Genomic DNA, 13627 nt, shown 5'->3' with positions numbered 1-13627 from the left:
AGGCTCCTGTTTTCTAGACTGGACCCTGACTGATACAGGGAATATTTCACAGGGTCAGCATTTGACATAGAGGCGTAGGAAGCAGAAAAGAAATGGATCTGCCAATTCACTAACTTGCTGTGCCTCTTTAGCAAAATTATTTCTCTTTCTCCAAACTTCTCATTAAGATTTGCTGAACAGTTACCAAAATTTGTATTCAGAATTAGCAAATATCTCAAAGGGTGCTTGTCTAGGGAGAAAAAAAAAATCAGTAAATCAATATTATTCTCCAATACTATATGAGTTATTGTTAGAGAGCATTAATGTATGTGTTTCTGTCAAAATAAGCTTTCTTTTGTTAAATTTCTTAAAATGAAATCTTTTAATATGAAATGATGCATGCATGTATTTATTTACTTATTTATTTTTATCACATTCATATACTAGTTTGCTAGGGCTGCCATAACAAAGTACCACAGGCTGAGTGGCTTAACTAACAGAAATGTATTTTCTTGCAGTTCCAGAAGCTGGAAGTCCAAGACCACAGTGTTGACAGGTTTGCTTTCTTCTAGGCCATGCTCCTTGGACTGCAGATGGCTGTCTTCTGGATCCTCACAAGGTTATCCCTCTGTTTCGTTTGTGTCCTAATCTCCTCTTCTTGTAAGGACACCAGTCATATTGGATTAGGATCTACCCTAACAACTCTTTCTTGGGTTTGATTTCTTGTTTCCTGGATCCTATGTCTCCCCCTTTCTGGTCTATTTTTGTGATGTCAGTTTAACATTTCTGAGATTCACTAATTCAGCAAACATTTACTGCGCATGCGCCAGGCCCAGTGCTAGGCACTAGGGATAGGCAAGAAAGAGAGACAGACAATGTTGCTGCCTCCAGACTGCAATGGCCCTGTGACAACACAATGGCCAATGTGACCTGAAATAGGAGCAGACGCCCGACTGCCTAGGAACAGAGTTACTGCCCTCTTGACAAATGTCATCATGGAGAAAATAGAAAGGGACTAAAATGTATTGAGTTCTGCCATGTCTCAGCACATTTATGTACATTACCTCATTTCATACTCACAAGATTCTACGATTATACTACCATTTTACAAGGAGAAGGCGGAAGTGGAAGCTCTGAGGTTCAGAGCTCATTTGGTGACTTGCAGAGCCGAGTCTTCAACTGCAAAACTCTTCACAGCCATGTTATGCGATGCTGCAAAAATGAATGCATACAAACCCAGGAATTAAGGTTTAACTCCTCCTTAACCCAAAGAGTCATTTTGCTTATGCACACTAGTGATTTGTTTTATTCTGACCGTCCTTTTAGGTAAGGTCCTGATTCCCTAGGAATCCCTCACTTATTCATTTAATACTTGTTGAGCTGCTGAGATTCATGTGAGGCACTCTTCTAGGTGCTGGAGATAAACCAGTAAACCAAAAAAGAATTACTCCCCTTTTGGAGCTTAAACAAGTAGAGAGTGTCACAAAGTTTAAAAAAAAAAAAAGTCAAGATAAATTCCATGGGGGAGGGAAAACAAAGGACGGTAAGGGGAATAGGAAGGGGGGAGTACTAACTTTTTTTTTTTAAGATTTTATTTATTTATTTGAGAGAGAGAGAGAGCACAAGTGGGTCGAGGGGCAGAGGGAGAGGGAGAAGCAGGCTTCCCACCGAGTGGAGAACCTGAGGGGAAGGGGCACAATCCCAGGATCCCGAGATCATGACCTGAGCTGAAGTCGGACGCTTAACCAACTGAGCCACCCAGGCGCCCCTACTAACTTATTATTTATGGTCAGGGAAGGCATTTCTGGTATGGGGCTGTTTGCACAGAGACAAAAAAGGAAGGGAAGGAAGAAGCTATGTAGATATCTAGGCAGAGGGAACAGCAAATGCTAAGGCCCCTGGATGGGAGCAAGGAGGCCAGTGTAGCTGGGAAGAGTGAGTCAGGGAGGAACAGTAAGAGACCAGCAGAGGTTTTAGAGGCCATAGTAAGGACTTTCGTTTTTACTCCTAGCAAGGTGGGAAGACATTGGAGAGCTTTGACGTGACCCTCAAAAGACATTTTGGAAGTCTCGTAGGCTACCTCCTGCCCATATCTTGCTTCCTTTTTATAGCAAACTCCCAAGAGTTATCTAAACTTTCTGTCTCCACTTTCTCACTTCATCCCTTTCAACCCTTGCCATTTGGGCCCTGGACCCCATCACTTCTCTGAACTAGTCCTTCTTAGGGCCATTAGTGACTACATCTTACTAAAGCCCATGACCATGCTCAGTCTGCCAAATTCTCAGCCTCACGGCAGCTAGTGACATCCTCACATTACCTCCCCAGTGTTCCCTAACCCGACTCTAGCCTGGTTTTCTTCCTCCTTCACAGCTTTCTTCTCCACATGGGTCACTCCTCCGCATCCAGGAGTGTCCCAGGGCTCTGATCTGGACCTCTGCTATACTGTCTCACTGGGCGTTGGATCCATGATTCGCAAATACCTTTGATATGCTGATGTTTTCTTCTGCAACCAGAACAAGTCCAAATTCCTTATCATGGCCTACACCATCACACGGGCTACTGGCCTTGGCTTCCACCTCCCTCCCCCTTCCCTGTCCCTCACCAGCGGCTCCAGCTGAAACCCTGAGCTGGTTCCTGCTTCGGGATCTCTGTACTGGCTTTTCCTTGAGCCTTTCCTCTTCACCGGGCTTCCTTTCTCTCACCCTTCGGTTTTTAGTTCAAATGCCGCCTCTGAAAGTCTTCCCCTTCTCCCAACACTCTCTAGCACCTAATTTGAGACATTATTGCGTGCATTCACCTGGTGTTTCCTGCGTCACCCCATCCCCAACACCTACACCAGAAAACTTTCCGAGAGCGGGGACCTCCTTTGTTTAGTCGAGCGCCAAAACACTGCCTCGGACAGAGTAGATGCTGAAGAAGTAGGGGTTGGCTGGCAGAGCCCCCAGAGTTGCTCCCCAGGGCTCTCACGAGGTTCTTGTTTGCGGCAGGGAGAGATCTTGCCCTTAATTGCTCACTCCCATCCTCGGCGGGATGGGAGGTAGGGGGTAACAACGGCCCCTCCCCCCGTAGCCCCGCCCCCCGCCCCCCTTCCCCCCAGCCAGCCTGTCGCCCCTCCGACCTGGTCGCGCGGTGCTTGTCGCGCATCGCGGGAGCGGGCGGTGATCGGACGGCTGGCCACAGAGGGAGCATGGCGCTCTTGGCCGTGCGTTTGGTGCTGTTGCTCCTGGCCGGGGACTTGGCAGGTAACGCTCACCGCTCACCGGGCCTGGTCGGCCAGGACGGGGTGGGGGGTGGCGCGGAGGAGTATCAGAGGGTGGGTCTGGCCCCCTGGCTACCCACCCCCGGATCCCGGCCCCCTGGCGGCCCTCGGCACACACGTTACTGGCGGTTCCCGCCGCCTGCGGTCGTCTAGAGAGCGCGAACGTGCGGGGCGTGCAGGGCTGGGGGGTGGCGGTGGAGGCAGTGATACTCTTTCGTTCTTGCTTGGCCTTGGCTCCTGGCTCCTTCGTAGCGACACCCTGCTGTCTGCTCTTTCTCCCTTGAAGCAGATTATCTGGAACCCAAGATCAGAAGTTGTTTTTTTATGGACACAGTGGCCCTAACGAACCTCTGCGGGAAATGAACAGGAATAGGGCTTGGGAATGCCAAGCGCGCCAGGCACGCTGAGGCTTATGAGAAAGGGGCTTTAAGTCCAGCCAGATTTGACGCCCACTCGAAAATGGGAGTTAAAACGATAGCACCTAACGTTAAGTTTTGCGTTTGTTACTCTGAGCCACAGAGAAGAATATCGTGAATTATTAAGAGTTCCTTCTCTTTTATTCCATAGCTCCGAAGTTCTTTCTCAAGCAAGCCTGTTAGGGTGGTCAATTACAGACCCTGGACCAAGTGTTCCTTCTGTGTGTCTGCCAGGAGAGGTGCCAGAAAACAATACCCTTCTTTGGGGGCGTGGGGCTGGGCAATGGGGGCTGATCAAAGAAGCTAGGCATCTAAGAGAACGGGAGAGGGTGTGGCCGGGATAAATCACAGGCTGGATTCTAAAAGCTCCTTATGAATAAGAATTGACCTTAATCATATACTTTAATGTCTGTTTTCTTCTTGCAGTCTCTTTGGACTCTTTGAGCTCTGAGTTTGACCAACATTCAGAATACAGAACAGTAAGTAGGAAACCACCTGTATTGTTTCCACTAATATAGTGAAGTCCAGATGGTTTGGGTTGGGGCTGGTTTTCAAGTCTGGCCTGCCACCTGTTTTTTTTTTTTTTTTTTTTTGACCTGCCACTTTTGAAACTGTTGACTGTCTCTTCAGAAATCAGATTCTAAGGCAGACCTTTTGATGCAGATCAAAATTGTAAATTTTGGTTGAAAATAGCTCAGTCCTTGAAGGCCTCAGCACTTTGTTTCCTTTAATAGTTTCTTTGATGATTCAAAAGGTCCTTGGTCTAATGGTTATATCTTGTACTAGACATTTTATGAACATTATCTAGATAATAATGTTCACAGAGTGTCCTTACTGCAGCCTATCTTTCTGCCTGTACTTTCCACTGCTTTCCCATAGCTTGTGCTCTTCTATCCTTATGCTATTGCCACATTGTTTTTTGTTTTATTATTTTATTATTTTTTAAGATTTATTCATTTTAAAGATATTATTTACTTATTTGTCAGAGAGAGAGAGAAGGAAAGAAAGAGAGCAAGCGTGCAAGCAGGGGAAGCGGCAGGCAGAGGGAGAAGCAGGCTCCCTGCTGAGCAAGGAGCTGGATGCGGGACTCAATCCCAGGACCCTGGGATCATGACCTGAACTGAAGGCAGATGCTTAACCACTTAACCACTTAACCGACTGAGCCACCCAGGCATGCCTATTTATTCATTTTAGAGAGAGAGAGAGAGGGCATGGTGCAGGGAGGGGCAGGCCGAGAGAGAGAGAGAGGGAAAGCAGACTCCCTGTTGAGTGGGAAGCCCAATGTGGGGCTCCATCTCACAACTCTGAGATCATGACGTAAGCCGAAACCAAGAGTTGGATGCTTAACTGACTGAGCCGCCCAGGCGCCCCTATTTTGTTTTGTTTTTATTTTAATTCCAGAGTAGTTAACATACAGTGTTATATTAGTTTCAGATGTTAGTGCCACACTGTTTTAATTACTGTAGCTTTGTAGTAAGTTTCAAAATGGGAAAGTGTGAATCCTCCAACTTTTTCTTCAAGAGTGTCTTGGCTTTTCAGGGTCACTTGCCTTTCCATATGAATTTAAAGATCAGTTTGCCAATTTCTGCTGCAAAAAGGGCAGTTGGGATTTTTGATAGGGATTGCATTGAACCTGTAGAACCATTTAGGGAGTATTGCTATCTTAAGAAAGTTAAATCTTTTGATCCATGAATATGGGATGCCTTTTCACTTATTTAGGTCTTTAATTTCTTTCAACAATGTTTTGTAGTTGTTGGTGTTTAATTCTTTTTTTTTTTTTAAGATTTTATTTATTTATTTGAGAGAGAGAGACTGAGAGAGAGAGAGCACATGAGAGGGGGGAGGGTCGGGAGGGTCAGAGGAGAAGCAGACTCCCTGCTGAGCAGGGAGCCCGATGCGGGACTCGATCCAGGGACTCCAGGATCATGACCTGAACCGAAGGCAGTCGCTTAACCAACTGAGCCACCCAGGCGCCCGGTGTTTAATTCTTATACTTCTTTTGTTAAATATATTCCTAAATATTTTATTCTTTTTAATGCTGTTATAAATGGATCTTTTTCTTAATTTCATTTTCAGATGTTTCACTGCAAGTGTATAGAAATACAATTGATTTTTGTATATTGATCTTGTATCCTGCAGTCTTGTTGGATTTGTTTTTTAGTTGTAATAGTTCCTTTTGTATTCCTCAGACCTGTCTATATAAAGAGAAATTTTATATAAACCAGAAATAGTTTTATTTCTTCCTTTCCAATCTGATGCCTTTTATTTATTTTATTGCCTAATTGTCTTTGCTAGAATATTCTATGCCATCTTGAATAAAACAAATGAATATGGACATCCTTGTCTTATTCCTAATTTGGGGGAAAAGCATTCAGTCTTTCACCATTAAGTATAATGTTAGCTGTGGGGGTTTTATAGATGTTCTTTATCAGGTTGAGGAAGTTCTCTTTTCTGCTTAGTTCGTTGAGTGTTTTTATTATGAAAGAGTGTTGGAAGCTCCTTTAAATTAAACTGCTTTGCTCTCAGGTCAAACACTTCCCTCACCACTGTGCCTTTGGTTAGTCTGCTTTATTTCCTTGAGGTAGACATTCTCTCAAACCTCTCTAATCTAAATTCTATCTACCACCATGTATTTTTCTTTTTTCAAAATTATTTTATTTTATTTTTTTCCATGTGTATTTTTTATTTTCTTACTATACACTGAACTTTTTTTTTTTTTTAAAGATTTTATTTATTTGAGAGAGAGAAGGCACATGAGAGGGGGGAGGGTCAGAGGGAGAAGCAGACTCCCTGCTGAGCAGGGAGCCCGACGTGGGACTCGATCCCGGAACTCCAGGATCATGACCTGAGCCAAAGGCAGTCGCTTAACCAACTGAGCCACCCAGGCACCCTATACACTGAACTTCTTACAGGCAGGACTCAGTTTGTCTTTGTACTTCTCTAACATCTATCTTAAAATCTTTTTCATTTATTGAATAAACAAATGAGGGGATATATCTGGTAAAGTATTTGAGAACCTTTCAAAAGAAAAGATTCAGAGTATAAAGCTCAGAGAATTACTTAGAAGCATATCACATCCTTCTACAAAAATTAAATTGATTCTAAGGAATAAGTAAAAATATGATGTGACTGGGATGCCTGGGTGGCTCGGTTGGTTAAGCATCTGCCTTAGGCTCAGGCCATGATACCGACGTCCTGGGATCAAGTACCATATTGGGGTCGTTGCTCAGTGGGGAGCCTGCTTCTCCCTCTGCCTGCTGCTTCCCCTGCTTGTCTCTCTCTGACAAATAAATAAATAAATAAAAATCTTAAAAAAAAAAAATGTGATGTGGCCCTCTTCCAGAATGAGAGTGTCTTCTAAAGCTCTGAGGAGCAGTCTACCATGGGTAAACTCTCCTCTATAGTTGGCATGTTGTGGGGTGTAATTTAGAGCCTCCCTAGATGGTGGACTTGTTATGAATTTTATATATATATAAATATATATATAACATATATAACGTATATATATATAAAATTTTTTATTATAAAACTAAGATTTCCATGTGGGGGCATAATTTATTAATGAAATTATTTGACCTCATTGATAAGAGTGAAAAGTATTTGTTCATACAGCCTCATGTCTCAGCTCAGAGTAAATCCAGGAAGTGAGTAACCTGAATTTAATAAAGTTAAATGGTGGATAGCCAAAGCTAGCTTTGAAATCATGAGAATTAGACTGGAAACAGCCTGGAATACCAACATTGTCTTCCAGCTGGGTAGATCCCTTGGGGATCTGAGAGACATCAAAGGTCTTCTGCTTAAACAACAAAACAAACAAAACTTCCTTACCAGCCTGTTAGTCCTCCTCAAAATCCATATATTAGTCATTCTTTGAGATGAAAGCATTTGAAAGCTTCTGTTGAATATAAAAAACCCTAAGACCTGCAGGCTAAATAGATTGATTTTGATTAGTTGTTTATCTAGTCAGTCAGAGAGTGGGCATAGGCAAGATATGTTTTGGTTAAAAATGGGGAGGCAAGAAAGGTCTAGAGCTGGGGTTCCCTGAAATCGTGTGCCAAATTGTGTGTCTCAGTGTATTCTCCTTAGGTTCCATACATAGTCTAAGTGGACTGGATGTCAAGATGATTGGGAACAGCAGTTCCTAAACCCAGTCCTAGCTGAATCAGAATTCAGGGGCCTCTAGACACATGGATTCTAACCCTGGAGATTCTAATTGAGTAGGTCTGGCATGAGGCCCCAAATCAGTGTTTTCTTGTTTTGTTTTTTTTTAAGTTTTTAAAAAGTTTTTATTTAAATTCCAGTTAGTTAACATACAGTGTAATACTACTCTCAGGTGTACAATATAGTGATTCAACACTTCCATACATCACCTGGTGCTCATCACAGCAAATGCTCTCCTTAATCCCCATCACCTATTTCACCCATTCCCCCCCCCCAACACACATCCCCTCTGGTAACCATCAGATTGTTCTCTATAGTTGAGTCTGTTTCTTGGTTTGCCTCCCTCTCAGTTTTGTTTTCCCTTTGCTTGTTTGTTTTGTTTCTTAATTTCCACATATGAGTGAAATCATATGGTATTTGTCTTTCTCTGACTCCTTTTGCTTAGCTCTCTAGCTCCATCCTTGTCATTGCAAATGGTACTAAGTCAGTGTTTTTAAGCTTCTGAGGTGACGTGCACAGGTAGCCCTCTCTGGGTCCACCGGGGCTAGTTGTTAACACTAAACACTCACTGAACACCTTCCACTTAAGCAACTCACAAATGACCCTCTCCTTTCTCTCTGAACAATCCCCACAGCATCATGATCACTTACTGGCTACAGATAGCCTACTCTCTTGTATGCCAGTAGGCTTTTTCCCATCGGTATAGTTGTATTCCTACCCATACTTAAGTGTGTGAGTTCACAAGCCTGTTACGGCAGTTACCAGCCTTATTTGAACCAAAAATGTAAGGACAACATAAACATGAGTGTAAAGAAATAAAGTCATAGTTTATATGAGGACTGAATTGAATGCTTTTGAAAGACTTGCTAAAAGACAAATTGCTAAACAAAATTGCTGTTGAATTAGGTGTAGGTGAAACAACTATTGTATATTACGTTGTTTTAAATTCTCACTGTACTTTTTTTAAGATTTTATTTTTAAATAATTTCTATACCCAACGTGGGGCTCGAATCTACAACGCCAAGATCAAGAGTCACATGCTTTACCGACGGAGACAGCCAGGTGTCCCTTAAATTTTCACTGTATTTTAAAATAGTGATTCTCAGGGATGCCTGGGTGGCTCAGTTGGTTGGGCATCTGCCTTCAGCTTAGGTCATGATCCCATTGTCCTGGGATCGAGTCCCACATCGGGCTCCTTGCTCGGCGGGGAGCCTTCTTCTCCCTCTCCCTCTGCCTGCTGCTCCCCCTGCTTGTGATCTCTCTCTCTCTGACAAATAAATAAATAAAATCTTTAAAAAAAAAAATAGTGATTCTCAGCCGGGGGCAATTTTGCCCTCTAGCAGACATTTAGACTGTTATTTTTGATTCTCATGATAGGGGGGATGACACTGGCATCTAGTGGATAGAGAATATCCTACAACAGACAGGATAACCTCCCACCCCAAAGAATTATCTGGTCCAGAATGTGAATTATGGTTGAGAAATCCTGTTTTATTTTATTTTTTTTAAAGATTTTATTTATTTATTTGACAGAGAGAGACACAGCGAGAGAGGGAACACAAGCAGAGGGAGAGGGAGAAGCAGGCTTCCCCACGGAGCAGGGAGCCTGATGTGGGGCTCAATCCCAGGACCCTGGGATCATGACCTAAGCTGAAGGCAGATGCTTAACGACGGAGCCACCCAGGCGCCCCGAGAAATCCTGTTTTAAAGAAACCAAAACAGGAAATCACGGACTTATTATGTGTGGACTTATTATGGGTATCATTTTTGTAGTGATAGCACAAAGAACTCTTAATTACAGTTGACCCTTGAATAATGTGGGGGTTAGGGAGTACTGATCCCCCCTCCCATAGTCAAAAATCTGAGTGTAACTTTTGACTCTAAAATTTAACTGCTCATAGCCTACTGTTCACCAGAAGCCTTACTGATAACATAAAGAGTTGATTAGAGGCACCTGGGTGGCTCAGTTGGTTAATCATCTGACTCTTGATTTCGGCTCAGGCCATGACCTCAGGGTCATGAGATCAAGTCCCGCCTTGGGCTCTGACCTGGGTGTGGAGTCTGCTTAAGATTCTCTCTTTCCCTCTGCCCCTCCTGCACTCCTCCCTCTCTCTCCTTCTCTACAAAAAAATTTAAAAAAGAGTTGATTAATACACATTTTGTGTGTGTGTTACATCCTTATCTTACCTGTATTCTTATAAGTTAGAGAAAAGAAAATGTTATTAAGAAAATCATAAGGAAGAGAAAATACATTTAAACCCATGTTGTTCAAGGGTCAGCTGCAGTTGAAACATTCAAAGGAAAGGTCCTATCTCTTGTATCAGGATTAGATTTGGCTGCAAGTAACAAAGACTTAAAATAGGAGTGCATGGTGCTGCCATCCTGCAATGTGGCCTGTGAGAGCGGCCCTACAAGGCATCATCTTGCTGAGCCCTGGGGAGCACATCAGACTCCGAAATGAGGGCTGAACGGAGGATGGAAAGGGTCAAAAAAACCTCTTGTACTTTAGAGGTTGGCCCCTGGCCAGCACTGTTTAGGTCTTTATAAATCCAGATAATATCAATAGAAACATGTATTGCATTTATTCAGTGCTAAAACAGGGTGACTCTTTTATTCTGAAGTGAGGAAAAGTGATCACCATTTACTAAAACAAATATATATATATACATGTGAATATATAAAACAGAAAGGTAGCGGGCCATATGTTTGACCTTTGTTAAAGTGAGACTCTGCACACCATAGTCTGATCACCGTGACCACGTCTAGTCCTGGCCCTGCTGGAGATGAGCAGCTATGAGCAAGATATTTTATCTGTCTGGCCTCAAATCCATCTAATCACAGGATTGAGTGCCATGACCCCCATCAGTTTCCTGGGGCTGCTGTCATAAAGCACCACAAACTGGGGGGCTTAAACAGCAGAAATTGATTGTCCCCCAGTTCTGGAGGGTAGAGGTCCTACATCAAGGTGGTGGTAGAATTGGTTCCTCCTGAGGGCTGGGTGGAGGGGAGGGGAATCTGTTCCATGCCTTTCCCCTAGGTTCTGGTAGTCCCAAGGGTTCCTTGGCTTGTAAATGGCATTCTCTGTGCCTTCACGTGATCTTCTCTCTGTTTGTGACTCTATGTCCAAATTTTCCCTTTTTATAAGGACACCAGTCATATTGGATTAGGGTCCATTCTACTAATCTCATTTTAACTCAATTCCTTATATAAAGACCCTATGTCCAATAAGGTCACTTTCTGAGGTACTGGTGGTTATGACTTTAACATCACTTTTTGAGTGGGTACAATTCAACCCATAACAACCCCTAAGGAAGGTCCAGTTATGAACCTGTTGCTTTCTTTGGGTGCTCTTGGTTACATGCCACTATCTTAAAGGTCCAGAATAAAAGATTAGATTCCTGAGTTTGTCTTGACATTATGTCAAGGGATTAAGGTGGAATGTAACAACATTAATGTGGAGATAGTAGTAGAGTGCAAATTACAAAGCTAGAGGATTGGAAAGTGGTATGGTGGCCTGTCTTGGACTTTCATTTAAAAATCAGCCAGACTGGGGCACTTGGGTGGCTCAGTCAGTTGGGCGTCTGACTTTTGATTTTGGCTCAGGTCATGATCTCAGGGTCGTGAGATCGAGTCCTGCATCGGGCACTGCTCTGGGTGTGGAGTCTGCTTGAGATTTTCTCTGTCTCTCTCTCCGTCTCTCCCTCCTATCTCCCCTCCCTTTCTAAACAAATAAATAAAATAAAATTAAAAAATAATGAATAAATAAAAATCAGCCAGACTGGGGAGGTCCTTTTCTTACATAATAGGTATTAAATCATTGCTTCAATGTTGCATCTGGTTTTTGCATTAGAAAAATCATTTTGTGTGTGGAAAACAAATATTTTTGTAGGATGTTTCTAGGAAATCTAGGAGACTTGGGACTTTGTCTTCCCCTCAGCTATTTTGTGATGAGAATGTCTTAGTTCTGTAATTTCTGTCCTCCTTTCTCTTTTCTAGCCAAACTGCAATCAGTATAAATTACCAGGATGTCCCAGAGACTTTAGCCCCGTGTGTGGAAGCGACATGTCCACTTATCCCAACGAGTGTACTCTGTGTTTGAAAATCAGGTAAAATCATAATTTTACAGTATAGACTAGTCAAGTTTTCTTTAGTCCTTTTCTTGATTTTTGATTACTTAGGAAGTAGCAACTCTTTTCTTGGATGTCAGAATCAAATGTGACATTATCTGTTTTCAGACTGACATTTAGAAAGACAGACTCCTTCAGTGCATTTTCCAGGTCAAAGTTAGAGAATGGCGTTTGTGATTAACCAACTATAGACCAGATAATCAGGTTATGTTACTATCCATGGATGGGCAGTTTCCCCAAATTAAGAGTATGTCTAATAGTTAAACTGTGTGAAATATCTAATAGTCTTTTATTTATTTATTTATTTATCTATATTTTTTATTAAAAAATTTTTTTTAAGTAGGCTCCATACCCAGTGTGGGGTTTGAACTCACCACTCTGAGATCAAGAGTTGTATGTTCCACCGAATGTTCCCTCGAATATTCTTTTAAATTCAGAGGGCATGTGCAGGTAACCTGTACAACCTTCATTACAAGTTGGGACATAGGTCTTGATAATTCTGCCTAGGAGAATACTAAGTAGTATGTGTTACACCTGATTCCCTTCATGTCACTCATAGGGAAAAAATGGCAGAGTTGAGGCTTTCACATTCATTGTTTACCAGGTTTAGCTCTAAAAATGATTAAGTCAGCATCCCCTTAGAAGGAATCTAATGTGTAATGACATGGGTCTTTTGGGTACAAAGAGCGGGACAGTTTCAGTATGGTGGGTAATAAGTGTGTCTTTATGGTTGTTCAATTTGCAGGGAAGATGGTCATGATATTAAAATAATCCGGAGTGGACCGTGTTGATGGAGCAGTTTATAGAAGAGAACTTGGAGAAACCACCTTCAACAGTATGCTGGATGAATTCCATTTCCCCTTTTCTCTTTCCTATGTTCCTTTGCATGGGATTTGTTAGCCCACATTTTCTGAGAGGAGGTGTGGAAGAGAGCTATCTGCAGTGACTGATAATTAAAACAAACACAAAAAAATCCTTGTTTCTTGGCTTTTGCCCCTTGAGTTAAGCTTATTACCCAGGTGCCTTGTGCATTGCTTTATTTAGCTGGAATAAAATCCGCATTGTCTTCAAGTAGTGCTGTTCTCTGTTGAATACCCATTCTTACTCAGCAGGCTCCTGGTGGCTCTTCTCTCAGGCAAAGGTGAATTTCATAATGGCGAAGTGGAGTCATTATTGAGAGCAAGATTTATTCTCCTTCCCCTTTCCTGCACATCTTTCATAGTTAATGTATAGGTACGTGGGACAGTGTTCTGCACAGGACACACACCCATGAGACACTTGGAGCGTGAGATTGTAACGCGAGCTGGTAAAGTCACAGAATCATGTGGGTAGAAATATTTCCTAGATTCAGTGTCTTCTTTCAATAGTTCCCCATCAGGGTTAATGCAGGTACTTGGCTTTTTCCTCCTTTTAGAGCAGGGTTCTCAACCCCAGGGCGATTTCCCCCCCAGGGGACATCTGGCACTGTGTCTGGAGGCATTTCTGGTGTCACAGTTGAAGGGTGGGCACCACTGACATCTAGTGGGTAGATGCCAGAGATGTTGCCAACATCCTACAGCACCCAGGACAGCTCCTAACAACAAAGAATTTTTCAGTCCAAAATATCAGTAGTACTGAGGTTGCAACATCCTGTTTTCGAGTTTGATACAACATAAGAATAAACGTTAGCAATGATAAAGGTGACG

General features: G+C 42.7%; 1 protein-coding gene across 1 annotated transcript; it reads left to right on the top strand.

Annotated features, from left to right (window-relative positions):
• The first annotated feature begins 3063 nt into the window (after nucleotides 1-3063).
• SPINK2 (serine peptidase inhibitor Kazal type 2) lies at nucleotides 3064-13013 on the top strand. The gene is made up of 4 exons (XM_036084288.2): nucleotides 3064-3221; nucleotides 4081-4133; nucleotides 11812-11921; nucleotides 12688-13013. The coding sequence occupies exons 1-4, from the start codon at nucleotides 3167-3169 to the stop codon at nucleotides 12731-12733; spliced, it is 264 nt and encodes an 87-aa protein (XP_035940181.1). The 5' UTR covers nucleotides 3064-3166; the 3' UTR covers nucleotides 12734-13013.
• Nucleotides 13014-13627: the final 614 nt, after the last annotated feature.

Source organism: Halichoerus grypus, chromosome 3 (assembly GCF_964656455.1).
Source record: "Halichoerus grypus chromosome 3, mHalGry1.hap1.1, whole genome shotgun sequence".
NCBI classification, from domain to species: domain Eukaryota; kingdom Metazoa; phylum Chordata; class Mammalia; order Carnivora; family Phocidae; genus Halichoerus; species Halichoerus grypus.
Note: the sequence above shows the minus strand (reverse complement) of the source record. Positions and strands in the feature narration are given on the sequence as shown.